Source organism: Aulonocara sp. 'chitande type north' Nkhata Bay, linkage group LG3 (assembly GCF_057382095.1).
Source record: "Aulonocara sp. 'chitande type north' Nkhata Bay isolate Kocher_YH1m ecotype deep benthic linkage group LG3, A_spYH_male_GT1.1, whole genome shotgun sequence".
NCBI classification, from domain to species: Eukaryota; Metazoa; Chordata; class Actinopteri; order Cichliformes; family Cichlidae; genus Aulonocara; species Aulonocara sp. 'chitande type north' Nkhata Bay.
The window spans coordinates 27,836,742-27,857,005 of NC_141346.1; the positions used below are offsets into that span (position 1 = coordinate 27,836,742).

At 41.8% G+C, this 20,264-nt stretch overlaps 1 protein-coding gene across 1 annotated transcript in view; it reads right to left on the reverse strand.

Moving 5' to 3' along the window:
• LOC147334960 (uncharacterized) overlaps nt 1-20,264 on the reverse strand; it is a 78,755-nt gene that overhangs the window by 34,437 nt on the left and 24,054 nt on the right. Inside the window, exon 4 of the mRNA XM_086287003.1 lies at nt 5,083-5,111. Within this exon, the coding sequence (XP_086143129.1) occupies nt 5,083-5,111 (29 nt within the window). The remainder of the gene's footprint in view (nt 1-5,082; nt 5,112-20,264) is intronic.

The window sequence follows — 20,264 nt, forward strand, 5'->3', positions numbered from 1 at the left end:
AGACTGCGCATACCAGCTAGCTCCTGTGTTCACTGAGATATTCAACATCTCTTTATCTCAGTCGGTGATCCCCACATGCTTCAAAGAGTCCATCATTGTTCCTGTCCCGAAGAAACCCCACCCTGCTTCTCTCAATGACTATCGCCCTGTAGCCCTCACCTCAGTAGTGATGAAGTGCTTTGAACGCCTGGTCAGAGACTTCATCATTTCTTCACTACCAGACACACTGGACCCACTACAGTTCGCTTACCGTCCAAATCGTTCCACAGACGATGCCATCTCTCATCTCCTCCACACATCACTCACTCACTTGGACACTAGAAGGGGGAATTATGTTAAAATGCTCTTCATAGACTACAGCTCTGCATTTAACACCATAATTCCCTCCACACTCACCACCAAGCTGGAGCATCTGGGACTCAGCTCATCTATGTGTCAGTGGATCTCCAACTTCCTAACTGGCAGACCACAGGCAGTAAGGATGGGCGGACATGTCTCAGCCTCCACCACTCTCAGCACTGGAGCCCCCCAGGGGTGTGTTCTGAGCCCCCTGCTGTACTCTTTGTACACATATGACTGTGTGGCCACTACCAGCTCCACCACCATCATCAAGTTTGCTGACGACACCGTCGTGGTGGGCCTGATCTCTGATAACAACGAGACGGCCTACCTGAAGGAGATTAGGAATCTGGAGAACTGGTGCCAGAGGAACAACCTCGGAGTTCACATCACGCAGGACCTGTCATGGTCCTGTCACATCAACACCGTGGTGAAAAAGGCCCGACAGCGTCTCTACCACCTCAGACGCTTGAGAGACTTCCAACTGCCCTCCAAGGTGCTCAGGAACTTTTACTCGTGCACCATAGAGAGCATCCTGGCGGGAAACATCTTAACCTGGTTCGGGAACAGCACCATGCAGGACAGACGAGCTCTACAGAGGGTTGTGCGGTCAGCTGAGCGCACCATCCGCTCCGAGCTCCCTGACCTGCACTCAATCTACAGCAGGCGGTGCTGGACCAAGGCCAGGAAGATCGTGAAGGACCTCAGCCATCCCAACAACAGACTGTTCTCTCTGTTGAGGTCAGGAAAGCGATTCCGCTCCCTGAAGACCAACACAGAGAGACTGAGGAGGAGCTTCTTCCCGCAGGCGATACGGTCTCTCAATCACACCACCACACAGTACTGACCCACACATATAGTTCTTACACACACACTGGACTTTCTGGACTTTGTTTTTGCACAACACTGGTCACTATATTCTTCATTTCCGGTTAATACTTGTACAGCTGCTGTTATTGTGTATATATTTATTTATATTTAGATTTCTTCATACATTCTTATATAGTTCTATATTGTGTATTGTGTATTTTGTTGTACAGTTATTTTATTTTCAACTTTAATTTATATATTTTATCTTATTCTCCCAGTTAAATTTACCCTTCATTCTAATTTGTGTTGTACAGTTATTTCATTTTTAACCTTAATTTATATTTTATTCCTTCCTAGTTAAATTTACCCTTTTTAATTTTTCATATTTATTTCCTATCTTATTCATAGCCTTTTCCTTTTTTGTTTTCTTTAGGTCACGAGCAGTTGTCCAAGCATTTCACTACATATCGTACTGTGTATGACTGTGTACGTGACAAATAAAATTTGAATTTGAATTTGAATTTGAATTTGAATTTGAATTAACTGTGATGTTAGGATAAGCTATAAGCAGCAAGCTAAGCTAAGCGCTCTGTTGGTGGCTAGCATGAAGCCTTATCGTGCCAGACTGTGTATGAAACATACATTGTGTGCATTTTGCATTTGATCTGGACAAAGAACATGTTTATTTTGTGTGAAGGGACAAATGCCTATTAGTATTTTTATATGAATATTTTGTTTATTTTCTGTACATTTCAGTTTAATGATCTAAGTTTGTTTATTGATTCATAAGTTGTTTTTGTAAATTCTTACATTCAATTTAATCTGTAACTTATAGAAAAGGAAAAAAACAGTCTTGAGATATATTGTCTTACAACTAACAGAGACTGTACATCGTTGTTAGGATGTTTAATACTTTTGTATGTATGTGTATATTTCTGAATCATTCGCAATGAAGCTGCTGAAAGAGAAGCATCGTGTCTGAGCGTCATCATTGACTTATCCCCTTTTCAGCCCCTTTTCAGGGTGTAACAGAGACAGGGGAGTGGAGCTGTTTAGTTGCAAAAGACAAATACCGTATTTTCACGACCATAAGGCGCACTTAAAAGTCTTAGATTTTCTTCAAAAAGTACGGCGCGCCCTATAGCGCGGTGCGCCCTATGTGTTGTAAGGAGGACGTAGTAGAGAACACCATGAGAACGTTAAAGAGTGAAGTGTGGGCGTTGATCGTATATACCGGGACAATCGCACATACCTGTATAAAAGAACAGGTATGTGCATTATGCAGGACATCGTTGTTTTAACAACCCTGAAAATGGCAAAGAGACACACTTACGAAGCACAGTTTAAACTGAAGGCCATCAGCTACGCGGAGGAACATGGAAATCGAGCAGCGGCGAGAGAATTTAAGATTAACGAATCGATGGTTCGCAAATGGAGGAAGCTGGAAAACAAGCTACGGCAGGTCAAGAAAACGCAGCTGAGTTTCCGCGGACATAAGGCGAGGTGGCTCGAGTTGGAGGAAAGACTCGAGCGGTGGATCATCGAGCAAAGAGCGAGCGGGAGAAGCGTTTCGACGGTCACCATTCGGCTAAAAGCAGTTTCACTAGCTGAAGAGATGAACATTGAACATTTCCAAGGAGGTCCGTCTTGGTGCTTTCGTTTTATGAAACGGTGCCATTTTTCCATCCGGACCAGGACTACGGTAGCGCAGCAACTTCCAGCGGATAATAAGGAAAAGCTGGCCATCAAAAATGTGAGTACCAAACTCAGTTTTGCTCCTGCTTTATTTTTAAATATGCACACTTGTATGCTTGTGTGTTGTTGATGATAACGATTACCGGCAATAGAAATGTGAGTAAGGTACCGAATTCAGGTTTGCTCTCGCTTTATTTTTAAATACGCATACGGTACTTGTATGCGGCCTATGGTCCAGTGCGCCTTATGTGTGTGTTAAATACAGTAAGGGCACACATAACTGAGACTGCGCCTTTTAGCACAGTGCGCCTTATGGTCGTGAAAATACGGTAAGCTTAAAGCAAAACCTGAAACACATGGTGAATTGTTGTTGTTTTTTTTCATTACTATGCAAACCCCTTTTAGTTTTGTAAATATTGACTATATTGAGAAATCTTATTTTATTCTTACTTTATTTTACAAATTTATTTGTGAATTAGGCCATTCAATAAAGATGGATTTTATGTTGGTGGTTGTAAAGATCTGGGTGGATAGTTTAATTTATTCTTTATGTTATTTTATTTTTTAATTCCATTTTTGAGTTTTATTTTTTAAGACTTGGTGAACTGCATTTTTTAATAACATTGCCTACCCTTTTTAGTTTAGTTAATATTGGCAATAGTAAGAAGTATTACTGTTGGGCTTGGATGTATTTAATATAGGGCATCTAATTAGTGTTTTTAGTTTAGGATCTGATGAGGAATATTTTATTTTATTCTTTGTTGTTTTGTTTTTCTGTTTTCCCCTTGATGGATTACCACCTTAATGTGGTCAGGGGGGGTTTGCGTTCCTCAGTGACCCTAAGAGCTACACCAGCAGAAGTTTAGCCTGCAGGTGCGACACCCAGGTTGGTCTAGTCTTAGGGTGGAGGCCTGACAAAGTGCAATCCAGTTACATGACAAAAACAGTTATCAAGAGCACCCCATAGCACATTTCTGTTCCTATTCTGATCGAATTGGGCTTCAGTGTTTGTTTACAGTACAGCTCCACATACAGGAGACAGCAGGTGAAAATTATGTTACCTGTCAGCGTCCAGCTGCAGCCTGTGTTCAATATTGTTATAAACTGATATGGATCAGTTCATGTCTTTTTTTGTTTTTGTCTTTTAGTTTGTAAATTCTGTTTCACTGCAACATTGAACTTTTGGGTGATGACAGAAAGACTGTGAGAGCAAGTGCACTTTATTCAGCTTGAGCCTGGAAGCTGATAAAGAGCATTCACTAATGTGTCGTTAATTCAAACTGGAAATGTAAGGCTGGAAACCTGTTTCAGAAATCCTCTGGATCGTACACAAGTGGTCAGACTGTGAGTGTTAACACATCTTATTTCATCCCCATCACACAAAAACACTCAGCAGTGCGCGCCTGTTTTATGCTTCCCACATCAACAGTTTCTCCTCTTGTGCAACAGACTTGCTGTGATCCAGGGAATTGTTCACCACATCATCATTTGCGTTACGCAGAACAAAGTGCACTTTATTCAGCTTGAGCCTGGAAGCTGATAAAGAGCATTCACTAATGTGTCGTTAATTCAAACTGGAAATGTAAGGCTGGAAACCTGTTTCAGAAATCCTCTGGATCGTACCATGAATCTCATTTGTTTCGCTGTTTAAAGGAGGGAAGGTGTGTTTAGATGATGCTTGCTGGTTGTAACAACCGTATCCTCTGACACCATACCCTGAACCCACTGCTCCACTCCTCCCCTGCAGCCGAGCACAAACCACACTGACCACACACTGCTACTAAGAATCAACATGAACACGACAGAATTAACCAGCATTGTTAAAAGAACAATTATCGAGGGCACACATTTGCTGGCTGTCTTAACTTGTTATCAGCTCCCAACACACATTATCAGCACATTTCCACACATGAGTGTTGTTTACACTGAGTGTTTTATGTCACAAAACACAAACAAGATAATTTTTCACAGTTTAACGACTCACTGGATAAATTTACATCTGAGAGAAAAACATGTTTTAGTGAAAAACTGCACATCCATGTTTTCTGGAAGACAGGTTCAGAGTGACTTCCCAACAACCCTGCAGACAACATTGTGCTTTTGTTTCTGTGTCAGGTACAAAAAGGTGAACCTTATACACACCTGATTAATGTTTATGGGACTTATCTTGCTGGTAATGATGCTTTGGTTTGTCATTTTGTTAACAACATACACCCTGGTTCTGTCTGTCATCACTATAGCTGCATGTGTACAATGTGGATATTGATGTTATGTAACAACGAGGCGTGTGCCGACAAATCCAGGAAGTCTTTGATGAAGCTCATATTCAGGCTTCACTTCTTTAAGGGACGGTGATGTCACCAATGACATCTGAAGTCTCGCTGGTTCAGAAAGTGTTTCGAGTGTTGGTGCGAGTTACGAACAGTTTCAGCTGTGACACAGAGGAGCTTGTTTCCATGGAGCCTGCTTAAAGGAGAAGGGTTTCCTCCTGTGTGGCAACACTTTGAGCTGATCTTTCTCAGGAAAATATTACACATAATGTTCACGTCAATAATGAAATGTGTTACTGCTAAAATACTCACAAGCTTTTGTGTTTTTGAATTCCAAGGTGAAGTGTTTGTGTTGTACCAAGCAACTGGGGAACACCACCAACACCAACACCACCTGATCTATGGGTATTATCTAGGCAGAGGTGCATCGATCCAAACCTTTACAGGCCTGCTGTGGGATACTCTCCTCAGTTCCATGTGAAAGGGTTTTCCAAAGTCGGGGAGATTATTACCAAAAAGAGAAACAAGCTCATTCCAAGCACAATGGGAGAAAAACAGAATTATTTTCTTAATAAAAATGAATAATGTCACCATCACCTCAGTATTCATGAGTACACTCTCTGTCCCATCATTTGAAAACACTGCAACAGTTTTAACATCAACATCTCACGTCCTCTTGGATTTATCTAAACAAACTGTAATCAGACTGATGAGTTTGTTAATATTTGTGCGCTGTTCACAGTGTTGTTAGTTTTGGTCTAAAATATTCTGACTTGAGCTGTTTGCGCCGTAGAATTTATTGGCATGTTGCACCTGTTGCTGCTGGTGCTTTGACATTTCAGCAGACATATCAGTGTCACATACATTGTGTTAATTCAGCATGAGTTCAGAAATACATGAAAACAACTTAAAACAAAAATGCTGGAGTCCAGGAAAGCAGTCCAAAGAAATCAAAGTTCCAGCAGCAGGAGCCCAAAACAGTCTGTCTGAGCTTTGTCAGAAAGATGCAGTCCTCAGCTGAGCTGCCCTGGGAACAGGAACTGGAAGTGGAGAGCGGAGCTCAGGAGCAGTAGCAGTCACTGGGCAAACTAGGTTAATGGTGCCAAAGACAGTTTCAACTTGACACCGAGGTGTCACTCTGAATAATGTCTTTAGAGTTCAAACACACAGTAGCGGAGTTATCTGATTCAGGAGATACAGAGTCCACGGAAGACGAAACAGTGTTACTGTTGATCTATTTTTACTTATTTATTTATTTGATGGATCCGCCTCCCCCTTGTGTCGACCATTCTCACCTGCTGGTAAGCCTCAGTCCTGAACTCCTCTTCCCTGTATGGTTGAATGTGAAGTTGATTTCCCTGTCTGGATAATAAATCTTGGAAGCACATCTCCTCCCTCATTTTAGTATAAAGAACCTGTGCACCTGACTGTGTTAAACATATAAATATGCATTAAAGCCACTAAAGTGTCTTATAGTCCCTGTTAACCAGTGTTGGGTAAGTTACTTTAAATTAGTAACTTAGTTACATTACTAGTTACTTCTATCAAAAGTAACTCAGTTACTTCAAGTTACTTTCAGAGTAACTAGTTACTAGGGAAAGTAACTTTGGTTTTACTCAGAATTCTCTTCTTAAAGTGTTGCTTCCGTAACTGGATACCCAGCAAGATTGCCAGTCTTCTAGCTTGCTTACTTGCCACAAGTGCACTGTGCCACCTACCAATAGAAAGGAAAAAATAATGTGCACATTTCCATGAGAGAAATCCCACGCCTGATTCTATCCTAGCCTGCTTTTTACATCCAACACAAAAACTGCAGTCGTGGTGCTTTGATTGTACTCAGAACTCGGAAATTCTGCCTTCTGAATAGGAAGATGTAGGTAACACCAGACTGCAGATGAGCTGCATACAGGGCTGGACTGGGACAAAAAAATCGTCCCGGGCATTTTGACTAGAGACCGGCCCACCATTATAGGAAAAATCATAAAGCCTGTGAATGAAAACAAACACTGTTGTGACAGTGATGTACACTGTTCAAATCAAATCACTTTTATTGTCACATCACATGTGCAGGTACATTGGTACAGTACATGTGAGCGAAATTCTTGTGTGTGAGCTTCACAAGCAACAGAGTTGTGCATGAATGTTCTGATGGTGTATATGTATCAATCTATCAATTGTTTGTTGCAAGACTCAGATAATTATTTTTTTTAAAAGTGAGACATTTTAAATGAGAATAAGAAAGTATTTCTTTGTGCCCCCCTTCCCCTGTTAATGCCCTACATGGACCCCTGGCAAAACTTTGCTAGACCCGCCCCTGCACAGTTACCAGCTGTCAGCTACATAGAAAAGGATCCTGGGGTTATTTGTCTCTCAGAAACAGTTCATAACTTCCCTTCAACTCATTCATGTCACCTAAAAGGTAAACCTGTTTCTCCATCACAGCTCTAATGATTCAGTAAGGACATCTCCTGGTTTCATCTTCATGTTTCCCTCTCATCACATAACCAAACTGATATCATGACCAGCAGCTTTACAGCTGTGGCTCCAGCAAACATCAGCTGATACTTGAAATTAATATTAAATAAATTCTAACAACAGCTGATCAAGCTTAAACGTGCTGCTGTTGTTTACCGCGACATCTGCTGGTTTCCTCTTTCTGGCGCAAAGTGGGCGATAAACAAACAAGAGAGAAAAGCTGATCAGCTGATCATTGATCAGTTTCATGATTGAAGTAGAAACAGGAGAGGGAGGGGGAGAGAATGAGAGAAGAAGAGGCAGCTGTGCAGCAAAGACACAGAATAACTCCAGCTTCGTGTCTTTTTCATTGTAGCTGAAGCCCGGGACAAACTGTGTTCCTTTTCAGCTCAATACGAAACGCATGATATTTTCTCTGAATACGAGACGATTCCGTTTTTTACAGGAGGGTTGGCAACTCTAATAATTAACCTTATGAACAAAATAAAGTTCAACATCAGTAACATAGCACCCACCCAGCTGTATAGAAACTCTGTCATGCTAGCTAGCACGCAGTACGAAAAAGTCAGCATAACGAAAATAAACTCCACCTAAACTTGGTTCATATCTGACCCAGATGGACTGCAGGTTATAACTTCTTACCTGAAGTTCAGTTCACCTGACACTCTTGGACCAGCGGCCGCTTCGGGTCTCTCCTCTTGCCTCCCTTTTCCTTCATCCACCTGCTGGCCTCCACCACTTGCTAATGTTATTGAATCTGTGGAAGCTCCGCGATGGCCACCACACGAAGTAACGACCCTATCTAAATCCCAGTAACGAGTAAACTGTTGTTAGATCCACTTTTGTCACGGTGGTGGACGGACTCAGGCACTGTTGGGGGAAAACTCTGTAAAAGACCCAGGAGAAATAAAGACACAATGAGACAAAGTTACTTTCTTTATCAAACGTGTACACGGGTGAGCTGCTAAGAACAACTCACACCATGCACAGTGGCTTGGTAATTTTTATAGGAAAGACAGTGAGAACAGGATAAGAAAATACAAAACAAATAAAATAAACAACTCCATATGTGGCGCTAGTCTCGTCAGCAGAGAGCTGGGAGAAGGCTGTGAGAGATAAAACAATCTAAAACAATATGTCCCAAAACAGTATGTCTTTGCTGAGAAAGTCTAAAAAGATAGTTCTAAACTAATCTAACCATAGACAAAAGGGCATGCTTGCACATTTAAAAGAAGGTAAAGAAACATAGAATCATTTTTCCTGTAACATTCCCTCCTGTTTTAACTTATTTTAAATGTATACAACAATTGTCTGTGAAGGTTATTTATTAAGTATCTTAAGCAATTTTTTAATTTTCATAATGTCAGCATAGCAGAAATGGAAATCATTTGGTTTAAAGAATAAAACAAAATAAAATAATAAAAAGAAAAACATAGTAAATGAATAAACAAGAAAAAATAATAAAACTAAAACTACAAAAAATAAAAGGATGAAAAGTAAAATGAAAACTTTATATTTAAAAATGATGAAAACCTAATATGTAAAACGAAAACTTCAAAAAATACAAGGATGAAAACCTTATATTTTAAAATGAAAACTTCAAAAAATACAAGCATGAAACCTTATACTTAAAATGATGCAAACCTTAAATTGAAAACTTTATATGTAAAATAATGAAAACTTCATATTTAAAATGAAAACTTCAAAAAAATAAAAGGATGAAAACTTTATATTTAAAATGAAAAACGTTATGTTTAAAACTGAAGACTTCAAAAAAATAAAAGTATGAAAACGTTATATTTAAAATGAAAAACTTTATGTTTAAAACTCAAGACTTCAAAAAAATAAAAGCATGAAAACGTTATATTAAAATGAAAAACTTTATGTTTAAAACTCAAGACTTCAAAAAAATAAAAGCATGAAAACTTGCATAACCTACTAATGTTTTAATCAGTGCATGATCACTTGACAAGTCATTTTTAATCACCACGTCATTTATTAGCAGCTAGTACAAGTTCTCCTCTAACAGAATTGCAACGGGATGTTGTTCTTCTTCAGGCACGGCAACATAAGCAGTCATTGTAGTTGTTATCATCTGTGAAATCATTACTCTTAGGCATGGCAACACACACAACACTAATATGAGCAGTGCTATCATGATGAGACCTAGAAGGAAAAATGGCTTTGCTACAGCAGCCAGCCATGAACCGCTGAACAGCCAGTCCAGCCAGCTTTGTGCTGTAGCTGCTCCAGGTGTGTGGTCAGTGACATATTTTTGCAGAGCGGTCAAATTCTGCAAAGCTTCATAAATGTCTCCTCCAGTTTCGTATCCATCAGGGATAAAAGTGCAACATGTCTCACCTATGAGCTTGCAAACTCCTCCTTGTGATGCTGTTAGCAGGTCTAGTGTCAGTCTGTTCTGCAGCACCATCGTTCTGATGGCCTGCTGTTCTCCTGCTAAGGCAGTTCCCAGGGTCTTAGTCAAGTTGATGTGTCGTAGCAGAGCATATCGGTTGATTTCCACATGATCCCGCACCTCGGCAACTCCAATGCCGGGGATCAAGCTCTGTAAGAATTTCACTCCTCCTCAGATGCGAAACTCTGGTTCCTTTACTGCTTGGTGCCGTCCTTGCTCATCCTGTCTGGTAATGAGTCTTTGTTTGTAGTATCATTCGGTAGCTGTAGTTGGAGCGACAGTTGAGTGAACAGTCCATACACTTCCTCTCGTTCCTCGGTGGGCAGAAAGTGTATATGTATTTGCATAGCAGTCAGTTTTATTATTCAAGTAAGCTGTAGTGTTCATAAACTGCCACCAGAAATTAGTGGCATAGCCATGGGGAAACTTGGTGTACTTTCCTTTGTCATACAGTGTCTGCCTTTTCTTCATATAGCGTGACTTATTGTCCCTCACGGAAGCAAAGATGAGGAGCCCGGCCATGGTCAGGGCCGCTGCAGTTATTAAGAGCCACCACCTCATGACGACGGGACACACCCTCCTGTCGCGAATAGACCCCCCGGCCAGGAAGGCTGACCCCTCCACCGGGCGAGATCACAACAAGTGGGCAAGCCTGCTGTCAGCTGTGTTTAGATGGCTTCACTTACTGGCTCTGATGGATGCAAGATGGTCGTTCCGCTATTTTGCAAGCTCCAGTTTTTCCTTTGGAGCACTTTGATCAGAACCCAGTCACCGGGCTGTGATCTGCAAGACACTTGATAGACATCATTACATTCTTCGTCATTTACAATCATCTCTTTATTTTCCTACAACTTAGACATACATTTTGCTACTGAAATTGTATCTGCCTTTTTCACTGGGTAGATTTCTGGCCACTTTGAGAATACATCTATAACCACTAGGGTGTATTTTTACCCTTGGCATTCATTTAGCTCAATAAAGTCCATATGGATTGTGTGGTCTCAGATTTCCCTGAGCATTATATTTTTGACACGTCATGCACGTTCTGACAAATTGTTTTGCTGAGGTTTCAAAATTTACAGTGTAGAATTTACAGTGTAGAAATGAGGGTTGACAATACTGGTCAGTCCCCCCGTTGACAAATGCGTACAGCCATGAGTCACTAATGCCGCCATTTTGTGGAGGAATTTTGGCAACACTGGCTTGCCATAACACATCATTAAGTCGTTTGTCAGAACTGCACCGTGTTTTAGCCATTTTGCCTGCTCTGCTGTGCTTGCTGCTTTTGTTCATTTTTCAACACATCCAGTGGAATCTGATGTGTGTTTACTGCCATCAATGTGATGTTTGTCTTTTGTGCCGCCTATTTTGCTGCTCTGTCAGCAAAATTGTTGCCTGTAGTAATGAAAGAGTCAGTAGGCGTTGTAAGAGTTTGGCATGGTGAACCGGTTTTCCAGTTTGTGTAATCATTCCTCTGTTATGCCAAATTTTTTCAAAATGATGCACAGCAGAGAAAACATACTGGCTGTCTGTATGTATGTTTATTAGTTTGTCTTTGTGTATTTAGCTTTCGCGTATCACAGCTATCAGCTCAGCGCTCTGTGCAGAACATGAAGAAGAAAGGGGTTTTGCTTCTATTATTTTACTATCTGTGGTTACTGCGTAACCTACACAATTTAGGCCTGTGCTGTAAGGTCAAATGCTGTTCTCCTAGCTTCCACACTTGCTGATCATAAGGTGGATCTGGGCCTGGAGTTTGTTTAAATCTCAGAATGTTGTGATACTCGGTCGGTTTCTGGCACTCAGGTGTAATACCAGAAAAGAATGGCATGACTGCTATCTTAAGTTTTGTCAGAGCGTCTCTACCTAGCAAATTTACTGGACACGACGGGTCATATATGCATTTAATAAAGCACCTGCGGCCACTTGCTGTGTGTACTAGTTCTAAAAGGGCAGTTAATTGTTGTACAGTTGTGTGGCCTGAAGCTGACTTTACAACTAATTTGTCCTCTACTCCTACAATCTCGTGGGAAGTGACCTTCCTCTCCACGGTTCTAGCAGGCGTTGTCTCTATGTTATCTGCTGTTTCTGCATGGCTGTCTGCAGGCCTTGGTGTTTGTGACTTTGCTCGCCTCTCTGTTCCTGATAGCCACCTGCGAATTAGTGTTTTAGTCTGTTGTCAACACGTCAGCCTTATTTCTAAGTTACAGAATGCTTCTTCTCCTTTTTTTTTTGGTTTGGGAGAATAGATGCAACTCTACATTTTCACTTAAGGCATTTTTAGATAATTTCTAGTTTTTCAAACAATTCATGGATCTCACACATTTCAAACTTTCAAGTTAGGGTTGTTTCCCATTTATACATATATATATATATATATATATATATATATATATATATATATATTTAACTTTGCATTGCTCACAGCTCATAGCTCACAGCTCTAAACCTAGGCATTTTTCAATCATATGCCTAATCACTATGTGTCACTGTGATTCTCAAGTATTGTCACAAGTTCGTTTAAATTCGTTTCCAAAACCAACAAAATAATCAAACAAAAACAAAAAACATAAACGTGTCAGGACACAAAAGAAAAAAGAAAAAATGCTGCCACCCGAACAAGGCAGAAGTCTGCATATGTTGGCTTTTAATAGCATGCAGCTTGTAACATGGTAGACTAATGTGCCTGTGTTAATTCAGCTCCATATTATTGTGTGAAGTTGCACTGGGTTGGGAGTGGTTTTGTGGTTGTCACATTTTTGGTGAGCCAATGGCTGGAATGGGGTTGGACTAATTAGAGGCAGGTGTACTTGATTGCACTGATACACTGGTCTACATATAGCCCACACTACAAACACTGCTGTGTTGTTTTGTCTCTCTGTGCAGTCCAGGGCCTATTATATGCCACAGCCTAAAGGCAGCAGAGTTCCAGAGGCTTGAGTGACCACTGACTATATGCTTGCAGGGTGGTGGGTCTCCAAGGACAACTTCTAACCCTGTTAAAGGCAACATGTGGAGTGCAACTTGGCCGTGTGGCATAGCTGGCTCTGGCCTTGGGACTGTGTGTTTTTATACAATTCTTAAGTGGGACACTGGACTGTTTTATCTTTTATCTCTTGATATATTTTTTGTCAATAAATTATCTTTTAGAATTTTATTGACTGACATCTTTTTGCCCATGACTGAAACGGTTGGTCAGACCTAGAGTCTTTCTTTGGGTGTGTTACAGCAGCTTCTGCTCTAAAAGAAACAAATAAATAAAAAGAAAAGAAAATGTGTAACATGCTCATCAGCTTAGCAGTGTCTACATATTTAATTCAGCTTCTCAATCCTGTAGTTGTAGCTGTTGTCTACAGGGTTTTGCTTATTGGTTGTTATTATAGGTGTGCTCTATCTCAGCAATGTGTCATTCTAGGATGATAGGTTTCAAGCTGGTCAAGTGCCTCTATGCACTTCATTAGTGTAGTTATTCTCTGTATTGTCTTCATCTCACATGTCATTACACTGAGTTTTAGCAAACCTTAAGCTTGATGCAGACTACTGCTTAACAATTATCCACCTTACATCATAACCGATTAAGGTGCCTCTTCATATTAATATTATGTCATTGTTAATATTATACCCTTTGTCTTATATAACAGCAATAGCATATTATAATATTTTATCAGTGTGTACCATTATGCTACTCCTGAGCCAATTTGTTAGTTAGGATCATCTTATTCAGCAAACAGATAATTTAGAATTCATCCAATCTGCGGTCACATTTGTTCTCTCTGTTGCATGGCGGACCAGGCAGTTCTATTATAATATATTATTTATATTTTATTTTGTATCCATCAAGGGCTTCAGATGACCTGCAGAATCATCCTTTTCCCAGGGTGGAGACAGTTACCTTTTCACACACTGTCCTTGGCTGAACAATGACACAGCCTTAATATACCTTATTTATTTTATTAAAATATTTTCGTGTGAATTATTTGCTTTATATTCATTTTATACATGCTGGGCATGGTCATCATGCCAACTGTGTTTCATTGTTAATATCACTTTACAGGTTGTTATCCTTGCTGTTATTAATTTCAAATACTCTAAAGATCATTTCTACTGTAATTTTCCCTTTGTTCATCTTTATTTCGTACTTTTTATATTTATATCTACTCAGTGGGGTCTGTTTTCAACCCTTTTAAACTACTTCAAACTACTTTGATCTCTAGTTTTCACCTAATAAGGGATTATTATGTTCTTCCTGATATGGGTGTTGCTGCAGATGCGGCTGCAGGAATGGGTGATGGTTTACTAAAAGGATTGTGGGAACTGCACAGTGTCTCGTCTTCTGGTTTTACTAAACTGGCAGTTGGATTCTGTTCTCCCGACTGTTTATATTTTGTTTTCTTAAATCTCTCAGTTTACAGACACTGTTTTTGTCCGGCGTCTGGACTTTTCTTTTCTCACCACTGCTCGTCAGCAGGAGTGAGTTTTAATTTCACTTGCTTGATTACCCATCTTATTTATGTATTTACTTATTTTTGTTTAAGTAATATATACACAATACAGCTGCTATCACCTTCGCTGGTATTAGAGACGAGAGTGGTTGCTCACACGCCCTTCTACTTTCGGACTATTTCCAAAAGCGGTGTGAACTTTACGAGACGGAACTCGACCGTTCTCTCAACTCACCAGCACGTCAGTGAATAACAGTAAAAGAAAAACACAGTAGGAGCAGCTCAGTCTCTTATCGGACCGTGAAAAGTCAGCTTGCTCCGTTAATTAAAACAATACACACACACATTCACATTCACACCTATTCGCGCGATCGGAACCCTTATAATAAGGGGAGCTGCCAGTCTTTCTGTAGACGAGCTACTTATTCCCTTGACCCAGCTGGGGGAGCTACCCAGAGCTCCAAACCTAACCCACAAGAGTGGGGAGCTTCCAGTCGACAAGCTCCAAGCTACCAGCCGACGAGCTACTTTAAACCCACAGAAGTGGGGAGCTTCCAGTCGCGACGAGCTACTTTCGCTATTTTAAATTCCCTGAATTTAAAATACGCTTTTACGCAAGATTGTGTCAGTGTGTCTGTATCTACCTGGTCGCTTTCTAAGACGTTGGCCAAGACCCGAATTTAACGCTCTTGGTCTTTTTCCACACACCTGGTGTGTGGGCTGTCGACAGGCGAACAACGTGGACTGGTCACGGAGATGGGACACGATGGAGGTGATCCGGCTGTCGAAGGACCAAGAAATGTTGGGGGAAAACTCTGTAAAAGACCCAGGAGAAATAAAGACACAATGAGACAAAGTTACTTTCTTTATCAAACGTGTACACGGGTGAGCTGCTAAGAACAACTCACACCATGCACAGTGGCTTGGTAATTTTTATAGGAAAGACAGTGAGAACAGGATAAGAAAATACAAAACAAATAAAATAAACAACTCCATATGTGGCGCTAGTCTCGTCAGCAGAGAGCTGGGAGAAGGCTGTGAGAGATAAAACAATCTAAAACAATATGTCCCAAAACAGTATGTCTTTGCTGAGAAAGTCTAAAAAGATAGTTCTAAACTAATCTAACCATAGACAAAAGGGCATGCTTGCACATTTAAAAGAAGGTAAAGAAACATAGAATCATTTTTCCTGTAACAGGCACAGACTGAGGTAGCACGGTTCAACAACACTTTATTAATCACTCCGGTGCGCTATGTACACGTGAAGGGGGGGGGGGAAATGTTGCACCCTCAGAGAGACATGACTCCATTCTCCTTTTTCTTGCAACTTTATTCTCCTCAGTTCAGGTTTGGAGTTTACAGGCAGAATAGCGTATCATCAGCAAAACATCGCTCCCTCACGTCTCAGACACTGTTTGTTTGTTTTTTTTCTCTGCGCTTACTGATGACATCACACATCTGAACTCTGACCTCCTGGAGCCAATAAACTACAAAAATTAACTAGAAATGTGTCCAAAAACAAAACACAATTAAATAAGAATAGTCTTTAAAGATTTTCCCCACAATTCAGAAAAATTTAAGTTTTATAACTACTTTTAGAGCGCAACACCCTCCCCCACAAAAGAAAAATGTTGCCACACATTTTCTTTCTAATCTTTGACAATTTACCAAAAATAGAACATTTAACCAAAGATGAGTGAGCAAACAAGTATTTTCACACATATTACACATTACTGGGTGAGAGGCTATACCATCTCTTAGTATCTCAGGACAAGTCTCTCATGGTCACGATACAAAACTAAATGTTCATAGTCCTTTTGTACTGAAGGGTGGGTTATCCCTCGAAGTATTGGTGGGCCCGCCGAATCTTCGCAGTGGGACAAGGAAAATACCATTTACACCCCAACATCATGTGATTACACACTTCAAAACCATGAGTTCAGTAAACCCATATTGTACTCACTACTGTCTTAACTCTTTGACGCCAGAATGATAAACCTTCCCTCTATTTATTATAGTAATAATGCTCAGAGTACCTGTTTCTCTTTTAACTGTAACATGTGTCAATACTACATCAACATGAACTGCAACTGTAATGTTACGCTTAGATTAAACTCTCTTGTGAAGTTGACTCTGTGTTTTTTTTTTGTTATATCTATTCATACTGTGAAGGATACATGAATGATGGTGGGACAGAGGAATGATGGATGCCACTTGAAGGGCTGTTCACACTGACAGGGCATGTGCTCCATTGCTGGACGGTTGGCTGGCCTAGTTTTTCATATGTGTAGACACGCCGGGGCTGTCTCATTCTCTTTGGCTTGTGCCTCCATGTCTCAGCATCACTCTGGTCACTCTCGGGTCCAACAGCTGGAGCTTCAACCTCCTCCTCCAAACTGCGTCTCTCCTCCACCTGTTCCTCTTCAGGATGCCCCTCTGCTCTGAAAGCAGGCTCAGACTTCTCTCCGAGTGCGTCACTCCGGGGGCAGAAATCCTCTGTTTCTGGATTGAGGGGTGGATCAGCATATCTGAGTGCTGTCCACATGTGACAGTCGTCTTCACTAGAACTGCCTGTGTCTGTTTGGTCAGTATCGGGCTTGGTCTGATGTCTTCTTGCTGACTGTCTCCGTTTGTTTCCACGGCTTTTCTCTTTCAGGCTGCTTTCACACACCCCAGACTCTTCAACCAGGTAAGGACACGGCAACAGTAGGTTACGGTGTAACACTCGTCTTCTTCCTGTTCCCTGCAATGGCTCAACCACATACACTGGACTATCAGGACCTTTCCTCTCGGTGATGACATGAATCATATCCTCCCAATAGCTGCGCAGTTTCCCAGGACCTCCTCTGGGTGTGAGATTTCTCACCAAGACATGGTCACCTGGCTGAAGCACAGAGCTCCATGCACGTCGATTGTAGTTTTTCTGTCCCCTTCTTGCACTCTTTCTCATGTTCTGCCTCGCAATTGTATATGCCTCTTGCATAACTCCTCTCCATTTCTCTGCATAGCCACTGTGTGACTGACTCTTCTCTTCTTCTCTTTTTGGGAAGAGCAGGTCGACAGGCAAGGTTGGTTCATGGCCAAAGAGAAGGAAGAATGGAGAAAATCCTGTTGCTTCGTGCACAGTCGAGTTGTAGGCATGAACTACTTTGTTCAAATGGTCTTTCCATCTTGACTTCTGAGATTCATCAAGTGTCCGGAGCATACCTAGGAGGGTCCTATTGAAGCGCTCTGCGGGATTGGCCTGTGGGTGGTACGGGGAGGTACGAGAATGGCTGATACCGCAGTAGCCTTGAAGCTTGCGGAAAAGATTGTTCTCAAATTCTTTCCCCTGGTCATGGTGTATTTTGGATGGGAAACCGAAGCGCATGATAAAGTCATCAAAGAGCTTTCTTGCCGCAGTCTTCCCAGACTTGTCCCTTGTCGCATATGCCTGGGCATATTTGGTGAAATGATCCACAACTACGAGTATGTATTCTTCACCTCCTGTGCACTTGTCCAAATGCAGATAGTCAATGGATATCATCTCAAACGGCGCAGAGGTTTCAATGCTCTGAATTGGTGTTCTGGTTATTCTGTTAGGCTTCTTCTTCTTTATACAGCGACACACCTGAGTGACATAGTGCTCCATTTCCTGCCTCATTTTAGGCCAGAAGAAGCGCTCCCTGGCGAGAGCAACCATCCTGTCTGCTCCTAAATGTCCCATCTCCTCATGTAGATGTTTATAGACCATGGGCTTTAATGAGTCAGGAACAACAAACTGTTTTCTCCTGGTGGTCTCACGCCTCAGAATGCCATCTCCATCAATCTGCAAATGGGGCCACTGCCGAAGAAGGTACCTAACTGCCTCACTCTCCGCCATCTTTTCTTTATGCTTCAGGTAGGTGTGTGTTCTTTTCAGGGACAAAACTCGGTTTATGGCTATGTCTGCATCCTGGGCGTCTCTGATGTCGTCAACTGCAAACGGCTGAATTGGTTCTGAGACGATGCATCCCTCTGACAGCGCGTTGACATTACAGGTGACAGCTGAGATCCAGTTCATTTCTCCTGTTTTCTCTCTCTCTAGGGCTTTCCCAATACATTCAATGTCATCTTGCTGATATTCCTCTGTGCATTCCTGCATGATGTCTTCAATGGGCTTTCCTCTTCTTGATAAGAAATCTGCATCTCGATTCGCTGCCCCTGGCCTGTACTTAAGAGTGAACCGATAATCTGCCAACTCCGCCACCCAGCGGTGTCCAGCTGCATTAAGTTTCGCTGACTTCATGACGTATGTCAGCGGGTTATTGTCACTGTACACAGTAAAATGAGGCGCATGAAACAGATAATCACGAAAGCGTTCTGTTATGGCCCATTTCAGTGCCAGGAATTCCAGCTTGCCTGAATGTAGCTTGTAGTTTTTTTCTGCAGCTGTCAGTGTCCGTGATCCATAGCCTATGACTCTCAGGGCAGTCCCTTGACGCTGGTACAAGACTGCACCATCCTCAGAGGCATCTACATGAAGAACAAATGGCTTCTCTAGATCTGGATATGCCATGATTGGTGGGTTTGTCAGCTGGTTTACTATTTTGTCCAATGTCTCTTTGTGAACTGTCATCCACTGGATTGGGTGGGATGGTGGCAGCTGGGCAGATTTGCGGTGGCACTCCTTACCCTTTCCACGCTGCTTGTGTTCAGACTTAGGCTTTGCTAAGAGTTCATAGAGGGGTTTGGCTGCCCTTGAGAAGTCCTGTATGTAGGGTCTGTAGTAGCTAAGGAAACCCATCAACTTTCTCACCTCTCTCACGGTCGATGGTTTCTCCTGTTTCAGTGCTTGCACTGCTTCAACTTCTTTGGGGTTCATCTTGTATCCCTCTGCTGAAACCACTCGCCCCACATAGCAGACTTCACGTTTGAAAAAGTCACACTTCTGTGGCCTTAATTTGATACCACATTCTCTTTGTCGCTGTAGCACTCTCCTCACATTTTGGATGTGTTGTTCGAAGCTTGAGCTAAAGACGAGTACATCATCCAAATATGGGACACACATTTCATCCCTGAGGTCTCCCAGGCATCCCTCCATGTAGCGCTGGAATGCTGCTGGGGCATTAGTAAGGCCGAATGGGACCCTCACCCACTCATAGAGTCCCCATGGTGTTATAAATGCAGTACAGGGTCTGCTGTTCTCACTCATGAAACCCTGGTGATAAGCCTTTCCCTGGTCCAATACTGTGAACCAGGAGTTGCCCCCAAGGTTTTCCAGGATCTCCTGTATTCTTGGGATGGGATGTCTGTCGGACAGTGTCTTTGCATTCAGGAGCCTATAGTCTACACACAAGCGAAGGCCACCATCTTTCTTCCTGACGCATACCACAGGCGAAGAATATGAAGAACAAGATTTTTGGATCCAGCCCTGATTCAGTAAGTCTTGTATGTGTGCTTTTACCTCCTGATAAAGGTGTCTGGGGATTGCATTATATGTCTTTTGCACAGGCACTTTGTCTTTTAGCTGTATCTCCAGCTCTAGATCTTTAATGCATCCTGTGTCCCAGTCATCTTTTGCAAAAACATTGCATTCCTCCCTCAGCATCTGTTTTACCTGCTGCTGTTGGTCACTTGTCAGATGGCTCAAATCCACTGGTGGGTCCCAGGGCTCAGTTTTTGTTGTCTGACTGGACTGCACTGTGGGTAAGGAAGTACTTGCGTCTGATGTCTTAGAAAGCTCACCCTCCATACATTTTACATGTGGCATGTAGATAGCATCAACATTGTGCAGCCACCCCAGTGTAGTGCGACCATAGAGGGTGATATCATGGTCAGTCATGTTTTCCACAGTCA